The sequence below is a fragment of the Schistocerca serialis genome, chromosome 5 (genome assembly GCF_023864345.2).
Source record: "Schistocerca serialis cubense isolate TAMUIC-IGC-003099 chromosome 5, iqSchSeri2.2, whole genome shotgun sequence".
Lineage (NCBI taxonomy): Eukaryota > Metazoa > Arthropoda > Insecta > Orthoptera > Acrididae > Schistocerca > Schistocerca serialis.
In genome coordinates this window covers 277,130,646-277,154,395 of record NC_064642.1, presented here as the reverse complement: position 1 = coordinate 277,154,395, position 23,750 = coordinate 277,130,646, and the positions used below count along the sequence as shown (strand labels likewise).

General features: G+C 42.9%; 1 protein-coding gene across 1 annotated transcript in view; it reads right to left on the bottom strand.

Annotated features, from left to right (window-relative positions):
* Positions 1-23,750, bottom strand: part of LOC126481898 (nephrin-like) — a 462,484-nt gene that overhangs the window by 143,324 nt on the left and 295,410 nt on the right. Inside the window, exons 4-5 of the mRNA XM_050105856.1 lie at positions 19,494-19,607; positions 16,286-16,489 (exon numbers count right to left, since the gene is read on the bottom strand). Of these exons, the coding sequence (XP_049961813.1) occupies positions 16,286-16,489; positions 19,494-19,607 (318 nt within the window). The remainder of the gene's footprint in view (positions 1-16,285; positions 16,490-19,493; positions 19,608-23,750) is intronic.

The following is a 23,750-nucleotide window of genomic DNA, read 5'->3' as shown; positions in this document are numbered from 1 at the left end:
CCTCAATAGCCATCACCCGTGACCCGAAGTCATATCCGATGCATTCCCACACCATGATGCCACGAGAAACATCGCAGTGCAAGAAGCTGGGTATCTTTCCAGGGTGCCGCCATACTGGCCAACGATGGTCATCCATTGCGACATTCTAAGAAAACAGAACTGAAACAAGTACTTGCAAAGCCTTTGTTTGACAGATTTCTTATTTCCCTTTCATTTTGTAAGCGCGAGAGCATTACCGGATGATTAATAATCTCCAGTGTCAGACGTAACAACAGCGTAGTCCACAGTGTGCTACGGTATACTGTCAAAAATCAGTGAAAATAAGTACCAAAATTATTCATGCAACAAATTAAGTCCTCCACCTAAACGTGTGGTAGAGGAAACATCAGAAACCTTGGAGCTTAAGAAGTGTATCGATTTGTACTTCCGTTGTACTGTGCTTGAAGTACCGGACAGGGAACGGGAGCAATGACCACTGCTACACTACACCCGGCCACTGTGGCCGAGTAGTTCTAGGCGCTTTACTCTGGAACCGCGCGACTGCTGCGGTCACAGGTTCGAATCCTGCCTCTGGCATGGATGTGTGTTATGTCCTTAGGTTAGTTAGTTTTCAGTAGTTCTATGTTCTAGAGGACTGATGACTTCAGATGTTAAGGCCCATAGTGCTCAGAGCAATTTGAACCTTTTTTCTTTTTTTTTTTTTTTTTTTTTTTTGAGCTACACTACATCTCATACAATGGTCTCGGAATTTGTCTGTACCTGATATGACAACAGATTAGAAAAATAAATCTTGAACCCAGTATTTGTCAGCTACAGAACTATTAAGTATTAGATCCGATTTTTAGTCTCACTTGTTATTGGCAGTAGCGCACACTTAATTTTTTATTAGTTAAATTGACGGAAATCAGAAATAAATATAGGCAAAATTTTTAAATTCAACCGGAAATAACTGAAGAAAAACTAGAGTACCTTTAGGTCATGAACGCCGTAATATCTAAGAGAAAACTACACAGAGGTGTCCGCCCCGAAAGCTGAATGGTCAACGTATCGGACCGCTGCCCTAAAGGGCTCGGGTTCGATTCCCGGCGGGGTCGGGGATTTTCTCCACTCAAGGACTGGGTGTTGTGTTATCTTGATAATCATTTCATCCCCATCGGGATCACAGGTCGCCCAATGTGGCGTCGAATGTAATAAGACCGGCACCAAGGCGACTGGACCTGCCCCGTAAGGGACCTTCCGGCCAATGACGACAAATTCTCATTTCCATTTCATTTCACTACACAGAGGTGGGCGTTGTATATTCGTCGATTATCTTCTTGAAAGAAGAGCCCATTTCAGATATGTTGGTTATGAAGATGAATATTAGATTGGAGTACCCTGACGCGATACTGCACAGCCTTCAAATAGCTCTCAATATAATTACATGTGTCCGAAATCAATGTACCATACAAGCCAAAACCGTGACTGACCAATGTTTCTACTGAATCAGTTGGAATGCTTGCTTGAGAAGTGCACTGCCACTTGGCAGGCACAAATCTCGTCCGTCGTTGTTATGGTCTTCAGTCGAAGGCTGGTTTGATGCAGGCAGCTCTCCATGCTACTGTATCCTGTGCAAGCTTCTTCATCTCCGAATAACTACTGCCAATAACATCCATATGAATCAGCTTACTGTATTCTTCCCTTTATCTCCGCCTACAATTTTTACCCCACACTTCCCTCCAAAACTAGATTGGTGATCCCATGATGTCTCAGCATATGTCCCATTAGCCGATCCCCTTCTTCTTGTCAGGCTTTGTCACAAATTTCTTTTCTGTCCAGTCCTATTTATTACATCCTTATTGGTTACCTACTGTACTCACCTAATCTTCAGCATTCTTCTATATCATCACACTTGAAAAGTTTCTACGTAAACTGTTTCTCGTCCATATTTCACTTCCATTCCTGGCTACATTCCGTACAAATTCTTTCATAAAAGACTTCCTAAAACTTCAATCCTTATTCTACGTTAACAAATTTCTTTTCTTCAGAAACGCATTTCGTCACATTGCAATCCTACCTTTTATATACTCTCTACTTACGCCATCATCAGTTGCTCTAGTGTCCGCCCCAGTAGCTGAGTGGTCAGCGTGACGGATTGCCGTCCTCTGGGCCCGGGTTCGATTCCCGGCTGGGTCGGAGATTTTCTCCGCTCAGGGACTGGGTGTTGTGTTGTGTTCATCATCATTTCATCCCCATCCGGCGTGCAGGTCGCCCAATGTGGCGCCGAATGTAATAAGACCTGCGATATGGCGGCCGGACCTGCCCCGCGAGGGGCCTCCCGGCCAATGACGCCAAACGCTCATTATCATCATCATCAGTTGCTCTGGTGTCCAAATAAAAAAAGTAATTTACTGCTTTAAGTGCATGGTTTCCTAATGTGATTCCTTCAGCATCAACTAATTTAATTCGACTACGTTCCATTATCCTTGCTTTGCTTTTGTTTATGTTCATTTTATATTCTCCTTGCAAGGCACAGTCCATTACGTTCAAATGCTCATTCAAACCTTTTGTTGTCACAGAAAGAATGACAATGCCATCTGCAAACGTCAGTTTTAATTTCTCCTCCCTGAACTTTAATTCGTATTCCAAACTTTTCTTTTGTTTCCTTTACTTCTAACCAAATGCAGAGACTGAATAACACTGGCGACAGGTTACAAGCCTGCCTCACTCCCTCCTCAACCACTGTTTCCCCTTCATGACGCTCGACACTTATAAGCACAATGTGCTTTCTGTACAAGTTATAAATACACTTTCACTCCGCGTATTTTACCCCTGCTTCATTCAGAATTTCAAGAAGAGTATTCCAGTCAACATTCTCAAAATATTTCTCTAGCTCTTGGGTTCAAATGGCTCTGATCACTATGGGACTCAACTTCTGAGGTCATTAGTCCCCTAGAACTTAGAACTAGTTAAAACTAACTAACCTAAGGACATCACACACATACATGCCCGAGGCAGGATTCGAACCAGCGACCGTAGCAGTCTCGCGGTTCCAGACTGCAGCGCCTAGAACCGCACGGCCACTTCGGCCGGTCTCTAGCTCTTCAAACGCTATGAACGTAGGTTTGTCTTCCCTTAACTTCTAAGATTAGTCGTAGGGTCAGTGTTGCCTAGTGTGTTCTACATTTCTCCATAATCCGCGCTGATCTTCCGTGAGGTCGGCTTCTACCATTTTTTCGATTCTTCTGGGTAGTCGTCTGCGCCCAAAAGCGAGGCAGATGTTCAATGATTTCTGTCACACGACAGTGGCTGAACCTTTGGATAACGTCAGTGTGATGAACCATTCTATGCTGGTTATAGTACTTGCCATAAAATGCAGACTGAACAGTGTACTCAAAACGAATTGTTCCATTCGAGATGAGAGACAACGCTGTCTTCGTAACAGCACTGCGAATGCGTGTTTACTTCCAGTTCATTAGAAACGTCAACGTATAACAGGTTCCTGGTGATGGAAAGTTGCTCACTGGATTCGTTTGATCTAATAAACTTTGTTTACAATTTTTCGTAAATGCCACGTGACGAAGAAGAGTATTAAGGTAAAACCATTCTAATTTGCAGTTGCTTGAATGGTAACCAGCAAAGCTTCGATCATAAAGCCTAATGACTTTTCTCGTAAATTTCGTTTAGTCGAAGAAAACTAATGTATTCTGTTGCCCGTGGAATGAGGAATAGATGCCGAGTCCTTGATGGACAGCTTCAGCTTTCAATGATCATTAGTGTCAACTACAATTTGTGTTTTAAAATCAAGCACAAAACAAAAAAGCATATCAATGTGCGAGTCTCTTGAATAACCGAGAAACTTTCCCTATACACTGTTATTGGCATCCAGAAGTAAAACTGCAACTCACAAAGGAAGAAAATTGTAGGAGGGGGGGGGGGGGGCGAAGTTGTATATGCAAGGTAGAGGACAATATATCCTCGTGGCTTATGGATTCGGTGTGCTTTCTGATAACAGGACATCCCGCTGTTTTGTATGTTCATTGTACCAGCAGAAAAATGCTGCTCGGTTTTTACAGTGTATTGCTGCATTATAGACATATAATGGATGAGGAACGTTTCAGTGAAATTTACTCTGAGTGACTCCCGCAACGAACGCTCTTACTCGAAACGTATTTCAAAGTTTTGGCAAGACTCCACGATACGGCGGCACACAATGCGGCAGTTTCGCAAACTGTGCCTCTGCAAACAATTCTTCGAATCTTTGTGTGTATTTGAAAAGCTGTTCCACAAAAATTCATATGCAGCACTCCAGGGACAACAGCTGCGTTTCATTTTAATGATAACCCGGCCAGCAGACGTTTCAGGAAGTTCTAAGAGCGGGCTACTGTTTATGGCAGGGCTTTGTCCATATGGTTCTTTGTTACAAAAACGGTACAGTTTGTCGATTAATCCAGGCGCATATGCAAGCTGTATTTTCATACGGATTAGAGAAACATGACTTTTCTACGTCAATCATATCTCAGCTCTCCGCATACGATAGCAATAATTAACAATAGAGAATACCGTGGGTATAAGACTCGTGTGACTCAGGAATACATTCATTTTCGGGTTAGGGAAAGAGTTGGTTCACGGAAAAACAGAGAAAAATAGAGGACGTGCGCACACCCACGCACACACACACACACACACACACACACACACACACACACACACACACATACACACACACACAAATATGTGCGCACATTACTTCAGAAGATTACTTCAGGAATAGTACTGCATTAATGATGTGCACCAATAAAAAGCAACGTCTATGCGTCCTCTTCGCAAATATTCCTCTTCGTCTGCATCTTCGCCCTCTGCTATCCTTTACTAAACGGTTTTGCAGGATGCTGAAGTTACAGCTTAGAGTATCGAAATTCTGACATAAGTTGAAAGTAGACTTCAAAATACAATGATATACAATTCTTTGACCTCAATAAGTCATGAACAAATATTTTAATGTGCTTGAGCAAAGAGTAAACGCAGAAAGCAGACATGACTATAGCAAAATCGTAATATAGAATGAGTTTGAGGTGCAATGAAGGCAATAGGGATTGAACAGCGCTGCGGTGTCACACTGCCGTTTATAATTATAGTGAAATGTGCAGTGTTTAAATCTATTTGTAGTCTTTTCTAAAAGCCAATCTACAATCAGGTATTAATCAACGAAGTTCACGCATGTGTCGTATCATTCAGAACGTTATAACACGTAGAGTGACATCGCCAACAAGTGTGAAATGTGAAAATATCGAGCCCAAGACTAGGAAGGCCGATTGGCGAGTCTATTACGACTAACAGCGTGAAGGTACTAAAGCTGAGAAGCATCATAACCACAAATCCAGTCTGATTTCTAAACGTGCATCAAGAGTGTAAAAGTATTTATACTGTTAAACGCAGTTGATGTAGTGGATTGAAGGAAAGGGAGCATGGACGACCTGTACGAGCTGGCTGAAATCCTTCCTAATACGACAAAGGTGTATGAAGATATCAAGAAGACGGAATATCCGATGATAGTTTGACAAAGCTTTGGGGGACGATCAAACAAAGCAGAAAATCAGATACCATCCCCAGACAATTTTTGAAATCATTGCGGGAAGAGGATGATTCCAGTTTATTTGTAGAATCTATGAGTCTGGCAAAACCCACAGGCCTTATGGAATAATGTTAACCTCACAAGCACTTAGAAAACAAAGACAGAAAAAAGCGAGAACTAACGAACAATCAACTTGACAGAAAATGCATCCAGTTTCTGGAAAGAGTACAGACGAATATAGTAGACAATCGAGAATCTGAGAGATGACAGACAGTTTGAATTTAGAGAAGGTAAGAGCACTAAAGAGCTATTTCCGACTTTGCGCTTTATGCTGGAACCAACCCTTAAGAAAAGTCATGAGTGCTTCGTAGGATTCGTGTACCAAGGAAAATCATTTGACAGTATAATGTGAAATGTATTTGAAACCTAGCGAAAAGTAAGTATACTCTATAAATAAAGACGATTAACACACAATGTATAGAAGAATCAAGAGCGAATAGTAAGAATATAAGAATAAGGAAGAAGTGTTTGGAATTAAAAGGGAGCAAAGCAGACTGGTAGCCTTTGTCCTCCCTCCAACTTGTGAATCGAAAGAGCTACGAAGAAAATATAAAAGTTTAAACAGTGTGATTAGAAATGAAAGTGAAAGGATTTCAATGATGACTTTCGCCGATGCCAGTTGTGTCCTATGTGAAAGTGAGGAAAAATTACAGGATCTGCTGTATAAAATTAACAGTCTAGAGGGCTCAATATGGTTCGAGAGTAAACTATAGAAAGGTGACTGCATGAGAAACAGTAGAAAGAAGAGTAGATAGAAGGAAACAGCAAAACTGAGAAGAAGTATGAGACGTGGGACTTTTGAAGCAAAATACATGAGTAAGGATGAGAATCTCTGCTTCTCATATCTGACAGCAATGCTGTTGTCAACGACGATGTCAATCACATTTTTTGGTTTTACTGACTAATATCATCCCTACGCCTGCACTGCAAATTTTTCCTTTTTAAAAATTTTGATTCAAATAACAGGACACGTTTCAGAAATTTTGACGATTTTAACGTCTCCTGCATCAGAACCAAAAGACGTGTGTTACACTACAGCACACTTGTAGGATTAACCTAAATACCTACGGCTAAAATCCTAGGATTCCAGAAGAAAAAATGTTTTTATACCAACTTAATTCAGTCACCATTGTGCTTCCAATATCTGCTTAGTAACCTCACTGTAACTGTATATGTACTCACTGTCAGGCGCACTTAATTTTTCATTAAGTAGTTTTTCGCACTCTTTGTAAACATTGGGGATACCGCCACCGCAAAGAGCGCACGGGTTCTAGCCGCAGCTGTGAGAGAATTTACAGAGGATGAGGCCAGGGAAAGTTTAAAGTTACGTCCCTTCGAAGTCTGCTGCCCAAATTCGTATTTTGTGCTGTCACATCAAAACATGTGTGTTGGCCGTTTAATGGAAGTTATCATACTTTCTTTCATAATCACATGGCAACGAAGCGTAACGACCCACCGCCGATGAGACGTAGGTGTCTCTGATCGAAGGAATGCTGAGAAAAGACATCGATTGTGTCCTTTTCAAAGGAACTGTTGCGGCAGATTGTTCAGGTGATTTACTGGCACCTGGTAAACCTAAATTTGTACAACCATCCTTCCGACTGCGAGTCCAATATGCTAACCGCAGCGCAATCTCGCTTGGTTCTGCCACCATCATCCCAGCTTTGTGGTGGAAGTAAAGCATACCCAGTATTTTCTATTCTCGTCTGTTCTACGTTCAGTGTAGATGATCAGATTTTATTTTGCTGGTTATTCAGGTTAAATGGCTCTCTATGCAGTCCAGATAGCGATGTCTACGGGAAATGCGAAAGGATCAGTGGAAGATTCAAAGATACACCACCCCTCTCTCTCACATGTGAGAACATTAAAAGCCTAGTTAAGTACTGATTTCGCGACAAAACGCCAGGATTTCAAGCGCTTCTGAAAAGCTCGTGTAATACTAGTCACAGAATCTTGGCTAAAACCTGAAGCTGACAGAAGTGAGATTTTTTGAGAAAATTTAAGTATATACCGAAAGAATAGGCTAAGGGGTAATGGAGATGGTGTATTTGCCGCCGCAAACTGGAAACACAATCACGCCGACATAATTGGAACTGAAAGTTACATTGTGGGAGCAAGACTGAGTATCGGGAACGGGAGGAAAATTACAATTGGAACCATCTAACAACCTCCAGAGTCAGCCTCTGAAGTGACCGAAAACTCATTTCGCTACTTCCTAAGTTCGGTGATCATACTATAGAGTGTTCAGAAAGAAACTATGTAGTGTCATGTTGTGGTGTGCTAAGTAATGACTGATATGATTGTCAATTATTAATACAACATCTTCCATTGTATAATATATTTGAATCATATTTGCTCAGTGTGCCAAGGTATTTGTATTTGTTCGTATGTCCGGTTTGAATGAAGACCAACTTTTTGTGTGACATCATTGTGATCCAGGTCATCAAGCTGACTACTGAACAAAGCGTGTTTCGTGGGGAATGTGTTCCGTAATGGAGGCAAGTTTACCTCAGCAGTAGAAGCTGCATTTGCAGCAAAGTTCCCAGGAGTGAAGGTGCTGTACGGAACCTAATCACCAAGGCTCTAAAGACCGGAAGCGTTCATAATGCTCCAAAATCAGGCAGACCATCCACATCCATATCGGAGGAGAAGGTGAAAGACATAATGCTTCCAAATCCAAAGAAATCGGTTAGACGACTAGCTCAGCAGCCCACGTGTTCGTGGGTTCCACCCACAAGATTCTCCGGATGTCACTATGCGTGTATCCGTACAAAATGCCCGTCGCTCTTGAACTGAGAGACACCCATCGCCCGGTGCGTGTGAACTTTGGCAACTGGTTTCTATCCTTGTGGCAAGACAATGGTGAGGCGATTCTTGACACAACGTTTTTCTCGGATGAGGCATGGTTCCACCTCTCCGGTTACGTGAATAGCCAGAATAGTCGTATGTTGTCTACGGAGAACCCGCATGCATTTAAGGTGTCCCCAATGCATGATCAAAAGTTTGGTGTTCGGTGCACCGTGACTCGTAAACGCATCATTGGGCCGAACTTCTTTCAGGACACCATTAATGTAGAACGGTGCTGCACATGCATTCTGGAGCCCTTCCTAGGTGAATGGAATGAGGATGAAATTGAGAATGCCTGGTTCCAACAGAATGGGGCAACTGCACGTACTGCCCACAAGGTGATGAACGTTCTAAAGGACATCTTCGATGACCACTTCATCTCTCGAGGACTGTGACTTCCACGTTCACCCGACTTGGCTCCACCGGATTACTTTCTATGGGATACGTTTAAGGGATAGTCCTATGAAGACAATCCACACATCATACAAGAATTAAAAACTACAGTGACACGTCGCATTCGGAACATCACTCCCGGTGTTCAACTCAACGTCTTCGAGAACATGCAGATTTCTACATCTACATCTACATACATACTCCGCAATCCACCATACGGTGCGTGGCGGAGAGTACCTCGTACCACAACTAGCATCTTCTCTCCCTGTTCCACTCCCAAACAGAACGAGGGAACAATGACTGCCTATATGCCTCTGTACGAGCGCTAATCTCTCTTATCTTTGTGGTCTTTCCCCGAAATGTAAGTTGGCGGCAGTAAAATTGTACTGCAGTCAGTCTCAAATGCTGGTTCTCTAAATTTCCTCAGTACCGAATCACGAAAAGAACGCCTCCTTTCTTCTAGAGACTCCCAGCCGAGTTCCTGAAGCATTTCCGTAACACTCGCGTGATGATCAAACCTACCAGATATGTGCGCAACTGTGTCTTCAAATTCAAGGAGATCACTTCCAGCATCTGCACTCGTAGGTAGAACGTCCCGCCTTGTACACGCACACCGCGGTACTCGGGGGTCACAGCACCACGTTACGACATCTGAAGAAGGGCTTATAAGAGCCCGAAACCGGTCGTGGGATGATAACAGAACTTTACAACTGTAGCGGGATTTTCAACTTTGGTATAATGCTTAGTTGCTGATGTTCCTCCAACTGAATTGTTTGGGATAATTATAGTTTTGTTAGCGGTGTGGGCGACAAGACATCCTGTGGAACGTCACCAATGGCTGCTCTAGAAACTACCTGGAACAGATAGTTCGGTACCCCGCTGATGACGAAATGTATTAGAGCTAATGGCAATAAGTAAACCTGACCTCTTTGAGGATGTTCACATGAAAACTGCTGTCGGTGACCATGGAGGTATTTATAGCAACAAAGAACAGCTAATTACGAAGGGCAACTAAAAGAAGTAGAACGGCTTACATGTTCAGTAAACTACATAAAGAAGCAGCTGTGTCGTAATTCAGTGAGGAATTTGAAACTCTTAGCTCTGTAGAGGAGCGTGTAGAGGATCTATGGCTCAAGTATAAATCATAATTGGCCATGCAGTGGACAGATACGAAGCCAGTGGATCAGTTCAGGACTGAAGGGACCTTCCACCGCATACAGTCGCTATGCAGACACTAAAGAAACAGAGACTTTTGTGTCATAGGTGTAAAACTAAGAATAGGCCTATAGATGTAGAGATGTTGAGTGAAATACGTGTGGATATTAAGAAAGAAATACGTGAAGCCTTCAATGACTACAGTATCTGAGTAGAGTAGTGAAATCTTCCAGAAAACCCAACATAGTTCTTGTGAAATTTAAAGGCTGACAGCGGCACGAAACTTAGTGTCCATTCATTGACAGACGAGGCAGGAAATGAAATTTATGTTATCAAAGCGAATGCTGATATACTAAGCTCTGTTTTCAAATGTTCCTTTGGAAAGAAAAAGTCGGAAGTATTGCCCAGTTTAATTCTCGCACCGGTGAATGTATGAGCGAAATAGATTTTAGTATCTGTGATGTTGAGAAAGAATGGAAGAAACTCCCACGGCCCGATGGAATCTCTCTCATATTCTATACTCGATTTATGGCTGAGTTAGTCCTCCTGCAATCTATCGTAGAGACCTTGAACAAAAATCAGCGCCCAGCAGTTAGGCGAAAGCACTGGTCACATCCGGTTACGAGAAGAGTCGCATAAGTGATCCACAAAACTACCATCAAATATCCTTGAGAAACATTGGTTGTAGAATCTTTGCACCATTTCCGATCTCAAAGGTAATGAGGTATCTCGAACGGAATGACCTCCTCCATGCCAACCAGCACCTGTTCTCAATACATCGCTAGTGCAAAACTCAACTTACACTTTCCTCGCGTGCCGTACTGAAAGCCCCGGATCAAGGCACTCAGGTAGTTGGAGTATCTCTCACTTTCCGAAAAGCATTTGGTTACTATTACAGACAGGCATAGTATGGAAAAAACGATCGCACGGGGAATTAAGCAATGTTTGTGACTGTATTGACGATCTTTTCGTAGGAAGGACACAGTTATTTTGGCTGGTGAGTCAACGACAGTAGTAGAAGTAAATCCAGGTGTTCCCGTGGAAGTGCGTTAGTTTCCTTGATGTTAAGGTCGTATATTAATAATCTTGCAGACAATATTAGAAATAACTTCATGCTCGCCGCAGATGATGTGCTCCATATTAAAGTAGTCGCTGAAATAATGGGTCAGCTCTTGATAAGATTTCAAAATGGTCCAAATATTGAATACTTGCTACGTCACAAAACGAAAAAGTAGTATTCTATAACTGTAACGTCAATAAGTCACAATTGGAACCTGTAAACTCATACCAATAAGTGTGTGCAACTCTTGGTATGGACATGTAATGGAATGATCACATTGGCTCAGTCGTGGATGAAGCAGGTAGCAGCCTTGGTTTATTGGTTAAACAGTAGGGAAATACACTCAGTGTACAAAGGTGACTGCTTAAAAGTCATTCTAGCGAACTGTCCTATAATATTGGTCAGGTGTTTGGAACCCGTAACAAAAGGGACTAACAATGGATATTGAACGTAAACAGAGAAGGCCATCACGAATGGTCACAGTTAGTTTGACTCGCGAGCGAGTGCCACGATGTTGAAACAACTGTATTGGAAGACTAAGCTGATGTAAACTATCTTCAGGAAGCCCACTTATAAAGCTTCAAGAATCCACTTTGAATGATGACTCTATGAATGAATGCACTTTAACATACTGGCTCCCGTGGGGATCATCAGGAGAAGATTATTTCAATTATAGCACGCGCAGAGGCATTCAAACGGCATTCTTCCCGCACTCCGTACGTGAATGAAAGCGGAAGAAGTCCAGTAACCGTGACAATGGAACACACTCTGTGTCATGAACTTCACAATGTTTTGCAGAGTATAGATTTGGATGTAGATGTAGATGGGTGACAGAGTTAGAGAACGTCCTAACCAAGATAAAATCGAACACCCTCTGTTTCGAGGTGGCTTGGGGCAGAAAGGGTAACGTGTGGTCCTATGTTACGTTGTTGTAATATCACGAAGACCTTAAAGTTAGGGAACAGACTCAGGCCGTGTGCACGTCATAAATGTATCTGCTGCTGTCGAATCTACTGATTATGCGGATCACAGGTGATCATGCTGTGCATCCAAGTCACCCCTCAGCACTAAACCAACTGTTGCACCTGTATGCCGATTTTAATTCTATGTGGCAACGTTCGTTCAGGTCTGAACCTCTGCGCACTATTATGTCCATCGTTATTACGTAGAGCTGCGACTCTCCTGAAATGACGATCTGGGGCCCCTCCTGTGTCTAGTGTTGTCGTTAGGAGAACCAGTTGTGTGGATACTCATTCTGTTGCAAACAAATTTGTTCCTCACTCTAGGTATGTGGTATGGCTTTCCGATCCCGACTGTCCGAACAAACATGTCTGTCATCTACAGCAACCGTCTTAGACTTTTTTCGCCACGTTCCCCTTCTGAAACGTGAACTATGCACCAGCCCCAACCCCCAACTGCTATTTTTGGTTTCTTCTTCAGCACTTGTTCCACACAGCACAAAATATGCTCACTGTGTCTATTCACCTCTGTCGATTTACTGCAACTATTAGTTACAACAGTATCAGTAATAATAACTATTCGAACACATGACAGTTAAGAAAATTTTAAATTATCACACATTTGCATTATTCAAAGTTGATGAAATTACACAATCACACCTACATTGTAAGTAACCACGGCTGCGTATGCAGTTATTGGAACTCATCTAGTATGTGTATTTCATTACCTACATAGTTCAGCAATTAGTTAAAGTTTAACTGTTTGCATCTGTATTGCTTATAATTCATTCAGAAGGCTTTAATATTTACAAGATCACGACATACCTATGACGACTGAACAAATTTAAGCACTAATTTCAAAAATGTTATTTCCAATCCAATCATCCAAATGCAAAAAGGGTCATTTGTAAAACAGGAAATTAAAGTTGGAGGAGCTTCCTTGGTTCATGGAAATGAGGAGTTTACGCAAGCGATATTTGTTCACACCAGTATTTCAATAAAGGCTGGCGGCCCATCTGTTATTCTCTGCTCCCACCCACCCCTCATCCCCACCCCCACCCTCGCCCCACCCTTCCAGAGGGCGGCACCCCCACCCCCCACCCCCCACTTTGAGTAAGTCTGCTGTAGAGTACTTATAGCGCAGAGCTACTGAGAAGCTTCATGATTTTGGGTGTGGCATTTCTGAACCCATCAACTCTTTATTGGCATGACAGTCATGGATCTGAACCAATGAAGGCAACAATATTACAGAAAGATAAACCGCAATCTGAATAAGCCACAATCCAGCCGCTGTAGGATTCCGACTACTGCTGGTAGAGAACTCAACTTTTCAGATAACGCGCACAAGGAAGTTCATCCAACAATGAAATGTGGCTTCTGAATGAGAAACTTGCTGCGTAATCCTTACTTATAAACGGAATTTACCTCTCATTACACCTACGTACTGTACGGGGATGTTTTGAAATTCCACTGGCTTGCAATGCTAAGGATGTAATTCACTTCCAGCCTGTTTGATTATGTATCCTACGTTCACTGTGTTGTAATGTTAGTGTTAAATAGTGAACATTCTACACCAAAATATGCCACTCATAAGTTTCATATATCAGTAGCATAATAAACATATTATTTCAGACGTATGCGGGTTCCAAATATCGAAGTCCATTCTCTCCCATTTCTCTTTTTGTTCTCCCCCCCTCCCCCCCACTCTCTGTCTCTCTCTCTCTGTCTCTCTCTCTGTGCCTCTCCCTCTCTCTTACCATTGCTTCTTTTTTTACAGTTTCTGTTGACGATTACTGCACTTTTGCGAAATAAACGCAACTTGTCCTTAACGATCAGTAAGTGTTCAGCAAAACTACTAATACTTTAGCCATATGTGTTACAAATTTAATGATAGGTTATTAGTCTACAGTTGGATAGTAATAAACGGTTTATCAAATTTGTTTCCATTAGAAACGCATCTGTTTCTCATGATTGAGTTTTAAGAATTTGTCTTTGTGTTGGCACAACTGACAGAGCGATTGTATGGGCTATATAATTTCAGTATCCACACATTCAGTCACATTGATCTGACTGTCTCTCAAAAGCCCGGATGTGCAGGAAGACAGTATTTGAGGTTCTGTATGGTACCGACAGGGACGACTGTACCAACTCCGGTGCAGTGGGCAGCTGCGCAAAGTTTTCACGTTTGACGTCCCAAAGATTCTCGATTTGTTTTAAATTGGTGGGGAGGGGGGAGGAGGAGGGGTGCTCTTCGAATCATGGACGTACACTGCAAGTGGTGTCACACATTGCATTGTCCTCCTTGTAGATGCCACCGTGCCAAGGAAAGGCAAACGGTGTGTATGGGTCTACATTGTCGGGAGGATAAATGCACATTTGTGTTGATCCATTGTGACTTCCAGAATTACATCACCCAGGATATGGCCGACTACGCTGCCCACATGATAACGACCTGTCCTTCTGCCTGGACCCTTCCGACTATTGTTGCAAGACCAACACGCCAGCGGCCATCTATCGGATTGAAACTAAAACAAGATTGATATGAAAAGGCCTCCTGCCTTCACACAGTTGATGGACGACCAGTAGCGGTATTGGCGTACACATTCCGGTGTCATTGTCGATATCAGCAGGTGTATGAACCAACGCCTGCTGCGGAGTTCCATTCGCAGCAATGTTTGGTGAAGGAGTCGCTGTAGGTACCCCCTTGGTTCAATTGGGCGGTAGTTGCTCGACAGTTGCATGCCTATTCGCACGTACACATCTCTGTAGCCGTCATTCAGCCCTGTCACTAATTACACTTGGTGACCCACAGCTGCCTCGACGTCGACGCCGGTTTTGGATAATGCCATTTTGCTATGCACGTTGTACTTTAATTTCGGAAATGCTTCCACCTTCGGCCCGAAAACCAGTGCCCGTTTGGACGTCAGATAAATCTCCTCGTTTCCGCATTCAGACAACGAATTCATTGTATCACCAACTCCCCCCCCCCCCCCCTTGTTCCTGACAAACTTTATACATCCTCGTTGCTCGTGTTGCCATCTGTGAGTGGTTACTGCAAGTTGACGTCGAGCATAGTCGGTTACATCAATGTGATGGGCCGAGTAGATGACACCTGAATTGCAGCACAATCAGTATCTATGAGAAATGTCGCTGTTGTCTAGCTCATCACTATGACACGTAGAGTAATTTGTAATTTTTACAAGTTGTATCGGTACTTGTAGGTCTAGTCGCACTTCCTTCGGATTAGTGGCTGCATATTATGATTAGTGCTACTGGACGTATTGTTGTGGAGCATTGGTGGAGCACTAGACTCGCATCTGGGAGGTCGGCAGTTCAGAAAATATCCAGGTTAACGTTATGAGTGGTCTGCCAAAATCACTAAATTCCGAGTCGATTCCATTGAAAATGGCACGGCCCTTTCCCTTCCCTGACCTGCGCAAACCAGAGCACGGGCTCCGTCTATAATGACCACGTAACCGACATGACACGGCCACATCCTCCTACCTTGATTTCTTATGAAAAAACAGTATTACAATCTACAGCAAAGTATGCGCTGTCTTGAAATTTCCTGGAAGATTACTCTCTGTTTATCGGTCGGATCCTCGAACTCGGTAATTGCATTCAGAATTCCTGCCGCCAAATTTTCGTGCTCATATTGGAAACGATCTTCCGGGTAACGTCAAAGTCATTCCTCTGCAACATTCATATTTCCAGGAGTGTCAGTCCAGCGGGAGGGCTTCTTTGAAGTTTTGAAAACACGAGAGTGTTACTGGTGGAAGTAGAGCTGTGTTGGTTGGTTGTGAGTCGTGCCAGTATAGCTCAGTTGGTAAGAACTTTACTCCCGAAAAGCAAGGCTCAGAACTCGAGTCTCGGCCAGGCAGACAGTCTAAATAATGCTAGCTAGTGTTTTATCTGTTAGTATTTGAGGTCCCTATAACTGCCGCAGTAGGTATCAGGTCTGCTACTGTAATTATTTTTCGATTTATTTTCAAGCTCACTTGAGGATTGAAAACACCTGGGGCTACTAGGTGGCTTGTCTTTAACACGACACGCTGTCTCTCGTTACGCAGAAACTATTTATTGAGAGTATCATTCCGAAAAAATCTAAAGTCAAATGTAAAGGCTCTTAAATTGGAAATAGATGACTGAGGTATGATATACCTGTTACTAGCACTGTTGTAGGCGAAGTCTGTAACTAGAACGCGTAGTCATACCTCTTTACGCTCCTCGAAATGGTGCTGCTGCTGAAGTACTCACGGTTGAGGTCGAGGGTGACCGCGCCGGAGAGCGGAGCGGCCAGCGGGCTGGAGGAGGCTTGGCAGGTGAGCACGGCGTGCAGCTGACGCCGCGACAGCTTCTCCAGGTGCAGCGTGTTGCGCACGCGCCGCCCGCCCAGAGACTCCCACGAGTCGTCCAGCAGTGCGTTGTCTTGCCACCACGTGACGCGCGGCGACGGGCGCCCTGCAACACACGGGCGCCTGCAGGTAGGTGCGGCTGCTTGGAGAAGTACGGTTCGACAGTAGACCCTCAAAGTAAAGAAACTAAACGTATAGGAAGAGTCGTTACTGTATGAATACACAGTTATACAACAATGCCTAGCAGCAATAAAGTCCATTAAATATGTAGGAGCAGGTGTACCTAACGATTGAAAATGGAATGATCACATAAAACTAATCGAAAGCGAAGCAGATAACTGACTCAGATTCAATGGATTATGTTGCTTTAAATTGGAGGTGGTGAACCTGGCCCAGCTTTCATAGTGGATGGCAAGCAGTAGGATTCTTAAAAACATCTTCATTAGGATTTCATATAATTTTGACATAAGGTCCTTCGAAAGTAACTACTCTTATATGGTTTAACTTGCTCTAATTCCGCTTTATAAATTTTATAAACTTATTTCTCAACTTTATAGATTACCATTACTGTGGAAATTATGTTAAAATTTTACTACTAGCAGATATATAAAAGTTGGCGCAGGTAGAAAAGATTGACTACCCCTGCTTTAACTCATCACTAGAACGATAAAATGACAGATATCGAAATAAGTGACCACGGGATAGAAGACTAAGTTGAATCGCTGAACATAGTGAGGATCATCTAGACTAATGGAATACCTACGACATTTTACAGAGTATGAGAAAGAACTCGATCCTGTACTAACAGAAGTATGCCGTAAGTCCCTGGACGAACAAAGGCTTCATAGCGATTGGAAAATAGCGCAAGTCTTTCTGTTTTCAAGAACCGTCATATTGGAGTAGCACCAGACTGTAAGCCTATATCGCTGACGTAAATATGTTTCTGTATTCTCAAAAAATTTTATGCTCACGTGTTATAACATATCTGAGTTCCGTCATTCTTTTCATTAGCAGTCAACTTAGGTTCAGCAAAAATGACGCTGTGTAATCCAGCTCGCCCGGTTCGTCCACGAACCCCTGGAGGTGCTAGAAATGGTTCCATGATTAATGCCGTGTCCACTGACTTGTGGGACGTCTTCGACACGGTTCCGCATTGCCGCCAAGTGACAAAATACGAGCGTGTCATAATACTAGGAAAGTTGTGTGATTGTAATGGAGCAAACAGAACCCATCATCTCATTCGTAAAGGAGTGAAATCTTCAGATGTGGAAGCAACTTCCGGCGTACTCTACGGGAAAGTTTTTAACCGTTACAGTTGTCTCTATACGAGTACATAAATGACCTAGTAGATAACGTCGATAGCTCCATAAGGTCTTCCACGGATGATGCTGAGAAGCTGCAATGTTAGAAAATTCTAGAGAAAAGCACGATGACAAACAGAGGACCGACGCTTGTTGGAAAGATTGGTAGTTCATACACCACGTAAATAAATGTGGCTGATTCTCTTTAAGTATGTGGGAATGTACAGAATTTCATGATTACGCGTTTGCCGAACTAGCACTCGAAGCAGTCAAATTTACTATCTGGAAGTAGGTAACTAGTAACACAAGACTGCCGTTAATCCTCGACTGAGAACTTTTTCGCAGAGGAGTTGAAGATAAACTTGTGCAGCGTAATGGGAACTGCATAGAGGGGACAGACATTCCTTGGGAATTGAAGTCCGTTTGTAGGAAACTAAAACCACAAATAAAAACATTTTCTAATGAGTATTTTTACGACTGACTGTCCATACATTTCCAATATGCATCACATAACTATTTGAACTTACGTATGCTTTTCTGTCATACAACACAAGGTTATACAAACGTCTGTCATTGTTTTCTAAAGTCACGTTAAGGGCGCCTCCAATTAGTCAGCTTCATAGAAACTTATAATGCACCTCTACAGACTGTCGAAAGAGGACTCAACTGGTTTTGCTGTCAATGGTGACGCACTACACTGTAGCGGAAGATAACGCATTTATTTTGTTAGGTAAGACCCAAGCAATCATTATACGGGTTTGTAGCAAAGGAACGGCCAGCGAGCTTCAACGCACAGTTACGTTATGCAAAAGTTAACATTTCTCTTTAGATATCAGAATTGCTGCTGAAGCATCTTCAGATGATGTGTTTCACTCCTTCTCCCACAAACTCGTGATACTTTTTGAAAATACATTAGGTAGCACTACTCGATATTCGTTATTAGCACTGTGCACTGAACAGACTGTTGTGAATATGTAGCTGATGCGTTGCTGTTGCAACCAGTTTATCTAATACAGCACAGAGACTCAAGTTAAAGAGTACAGTGGGTCACCGCGCTTTGTCAGTGACGACTTTTTATTTCAGTCTGCTCTCTGACGTCCTATACAGTAGTGGAAGGGTGAACGCTGAGAGATAATGTGGGGCTCTGCGGAAATTATATCAGGCCATTGAGATGAAGGGCAGTGAGAGGACCTATGAACTCGTATGATTCGCGATAATGCATTTTCACACTTAGTAGAGAACTCATTACAACTGCAGGCAGTATACTGTGATTTCTTTATGCTTACCCATCTGCTAGTATAACTGACCTTGTATTCACCGTTTATCAAATATTCATAAAACTAAAGAGATTTCTGCATGACCTTTTAGCGAAGAAGAATTGTAGACGACAGTCATGGCTTAGTTGTAGTCATAGATACATACAAAATACAGCAACAAGTTGGTTCGGAGAAATTATAGCTGTTCCTCTTACTGCGTTGAAAATTTAGAGAACTATCTCATCTGCTATTGTATCTATTTCTATAAGGTTACCAGCTAACTACAAGTATATCTTAGATTTTCTTAACGTGAAGATACGTTTGTGTTTCTCTGCAACCAGATTGTTAGCTTTACGTGTATCATTTGTCGGACAGTGGTTACTTTATTTGCTGAGTTAACCCCATTTATTAACTTTTTAAATATGATTAGAGATGAGACTGATGCAAGCCGGCACCCATATTACAGGAGAGAGAGAAAAGTAAAAACAGAGGAGTTGCAATGTAAGTGGAAATACTTCAGTGTATTTGCACTGCTTCTATAAGATTAACCTACCTCCAGTGGCAATACAGGTGATGTCGACATCGGAGCCCTCGTTGTACGGACCGAGGATGTAATGCGGTATGTTTGATCCCTTGTCGTCCAGTATCATGAGCTGCTCTGGAGGGACTGCAAGGAGAAAAACGAAGTACATAAAGAGAAAATGTAGAACCATTTGAGACTCTAGTAGCTGCCGTTTAGTTAACATCGATCGTGCGAAATAAATTGCATGAATTTAGGCTGTACAGTTTCATTTCAATTTCTATACAGAACTTAACGACGTAAGTTATATTAATAACTAGTACTTTATTTGTGGAACAAGAATAAATAGTAGGGTTTGAAACTTATAATTAATTATCAGAGTAAAAATATCCGAATAATAATATTCGGGTTTTCACTCAAATAGCTAACTCGCCTTTCTGTTTCGCAGAGGATGAAATTAATTTCGTTGAACTATAATTGGTTTTGAGTTTAAAATTTACTAGTTCTGTGAAAAAATGTATGAGATACGCAAAGAAAACTGTTGTGGCCCTCATTCTGAAGGTTAGTTTATCCAGCGAAGATCTCTGAGTAACTACTTCAACGAACTTGCGCTTTAGCCTAGTTACTGTAACCAGCCTTGATCTCCCTCTACCACTGCCGCCACAAAGGCGCCAAACTGACGAATCCTTGATGCTTTGATGACTACGAAGCGATCAAAGTATGAAATAAATTTCTTTTTTATAAATTCATTTCAGAACTCATTAGTTACTCGATCTACTCGCCATATCTTTCTCATTCTTCTGTAGCGCGACTTTTCAAAAGAAGAAGAAAACTTTTCTGAAGTATCTTACTGTCCACCGCAGGCTGTTGTGGACGTGGTGCTTGCACACTAGCCATCTGGTTGGCAGCCAGCTCTAATCCGGAAAACAGCTCCTAACATCGATTAGTTGTGTACCTACGAAGAATCTGAAGATGGGACTGGAATTTCGAAATCAATCACAAAATAAAAAAAAAATATCAAAACAGTGTTACAGCCATAGATCATGTTAGTTATAACTTTAAATTATTGAACTCTTTTTCAAGTCAAAAGAGAGTGATTCAACCAACCTAAATTTTAATAGCAATACACACAAACAAGAGACAATATTCTTCAACCGCTTAAGCGTCTTTACTTTTCGAGTTACACATGTAACCCTCCTGCTTCAGGCAATGGGCGAAGATCCTTCTCCTACCTATTGTGTTTGTATCTCAGAAATACATAAGCTTCATGAGTTAGTCTCTTTTAGGGTACTTAGGCCTCGACATCGTATTTCAGTGAGTAAATTGCATACTTGGACGGCGATTCTCGAATTTCTGGATATTACACTGAGCTGAGCCGTTGGGAACGGGCATGCAGCACGCATACCTCATCTGATCAAAAATAACGGGACTCCACTTTGTAGTGCGGAAGTGACCTAAAGATGTAACGAAAGACGACCCTCCGTAGTGAGTGGAGGAGGATTTTGGTGTCTGTGGTGCCAAGCATAAACACAATAATTACGTACTTTCTTTTGTAAATACTACAGTGACGTTAATGTGATCACAATATGTGTTCGATGTCTACGTGCAATAACCTGTCACACGCGACAGCTGGCAGCACTAACAGTGGAGGGTATTTCAAACGCGCCGCATGGACGCTGGAACAGCGCTGTAATTGTCGTAATGTGAAAACTGAGGGATATATCTGACGTCCGGCATTTGCGCCAAAGGTTAAAACATTTCTGAAACGACTGATTTTATCAACTTTCCGCGTACCACCATGGCAGATGTACACCGTGCATGGCAGAATGCCGCTCAGCGACGCCGAGGTGACTGTGGTGCATCAGGTCCACAGACCACTGGCTGCAAACGACAGCTGCGAAGCTAAGGGTGAACACATCTGCAGCTGCTGAGCAATTGATCGCCCAGACGAACCTAGGGGCTATCACCAGAGTCGCCTGAGCGACAGTGCAGTGAACGTTGCTGGGTATCGGTCTCCGCAATTGGCACCTTGTTCCTGTACCCATACTTAGGGGCTATCACCAGAGTCGCCTGAGCGACAGTGCAGTGAACGTTGCTGGGTATCGGTCTCCGCAATTGGCACCTTGTTCCTGTACCCATACTTTCCGCGTACCACCATGGCAGATGTACACCGTGCATGGCAAAATGCCGCTCAGCGACGCCGAGGTGACTGTGGTGCATCACGGTCCACAGACCACAGGCTGCAAACGACAGCTGCGAAGCTAAGGGTGAACACATCTGCAGCTGCTGAGCAATTGATCGCCCAGACGAACCTAGGGGCTATCACCAGAGTCGCCTGAGCGACAGTGCAGTGAACGTTGCTGGGTATCGGTCTCCGCAATTGGCACCTTGTTCCTGTACCCATACTGACTACTGTTCATCGACGGCAAAAGAAGAATCTGCACAGCAGTTTTTTCAACTGGACATCCACTGAGTGGCGACACTTGTCCTTTACATACTCCATCGGACAGATGGCAGACACACTACAACAACCATCGGAGGGTCCAGGCCGGTTTAGGGAGCGTCTTAGTCTGGGTAATGTTTTCGTGGCGTTCCCCGGGTGATCTTGTCCCTTTTGGAATGAACAATGGGTCAACAAAGAACGCATCTATCCTTTCGGAAAAGTCCATCTCTTCATGCAGGGTGTTTGTCCTCAGCACGACAGCATGCATACAACGCCTCGTCCGCAGCTCGTGGTCGTGCGGTAGCGTTCTCGCTTCCCACACCCGGGTTCCTTCCCGGCGGGGTCAGGGATTTTCTCTGCCTCGTGATGACTGGGTGTTGTGTGATGTCCTTAGGTTAGTTTGGTTTAAGTAGTTCTAAGTTCTAGGGGACTGATGACCATAGATGTTAAGTCCCATAGTGTTCAGAGCCATACAACGCCTCACACAGACCGCGGTGTACGGGCGTGGTCACCAAATTAACTAGATTGAATAGATTATGTGTGGGACAACGTCGATCGCGCTTCTCGAGTCATGAATTATCAAGCGACAACACAGCGCAGCGGTCCACGGTACTGGAACCGGCGTCGTTCCACGTCCCTCTTGGTACCTTTCAGAACCTTACTGACTCTCTCCCTACACGTATCACGACGGTCTGCGCTGCAAAACATGGTTACGCGGTTGTTCCGGCGTTTGACAGGCAATCATATTATTGTGAATGGACAGTGTAGATGTTGGTTTTCTAAAAATGTTGAGGTTCAAATGTTTCAGTTTTAAACCATTTGTGAATACATTAAATTCTGTAGTGAATACTACATTACTTAATTATATAACTGAATTACATTTTGAGTTTTATCTGATCTGCTAATCATTTCGCTCGCAGGTCTGGCTTGTGATTAAAATAAAATGTTTCATATTCTTACAGCAGATATTTCTGGTCCAAACTGGAAAAGCGATTGCAAACCTACGTGCGGAGACAAATGCTTGATCAAATATGTTCTACTTTTTACGAGGCAAGAAGAATCAGCTCCCAATATTGTAGGTTGCCTGCCCGTCATCACTCATTTCGTAATGGTTGTGTTTGTCTCTGCACTTAGGCCTGTGTCAGCGATACCGTTAGCAGACACTGCAGTTATGTGCCACTCGGCGTCTGTCGTTTAGAGGATATACTGACTTTCGACAAATAAAAGCAGTAATTCCGCGGAGTGAGAATGATGTACCCAGTCATATTGTGTCCCACTGTCTCATCGAGAAATGGGAAACATGGAATTTCTGCTATTGTTTAACCAACGGCGTTAATCGCTAACCTTATGTCATGCTTATCAGCTAGCACCATGAACGATTATTTCCATTAAAAAGTTCAGCAGGTTGCAGGGACGATGTGGAAACTTTCACAACACGGATAAGAGATCGCAATATGCAACGAACAACTCACGTGCAGGATAGTTTGTGACGAGTAGAAGCAAAAAATAAATAAATAAATAAATCAATAAAAAAGGAAGGAACTTTAGCCCCTAATGGCATTAACCAGAAATTGCGTTGTCATTTCCGCGATAGCAGTTACATCATCCGTATCACAGCCTGTGCAGGCTCTCATCCGACAAGATTCTAAGACTGAACTCTGAAGATTCGCAGCACAGAGATTGCTCTTTATTTATGGATGAGATAGTATTTACAGAGTTCATAATAATAAACATACGCTATAACAACTTGTGGGTGGATGTAAATCCTCAAGAAATAAGCCAAGTAGGGCATTAGTATCGTTGTAACATAAATGTGTGAGCAGGAAATGTGGGAGCCAAACTCAAAA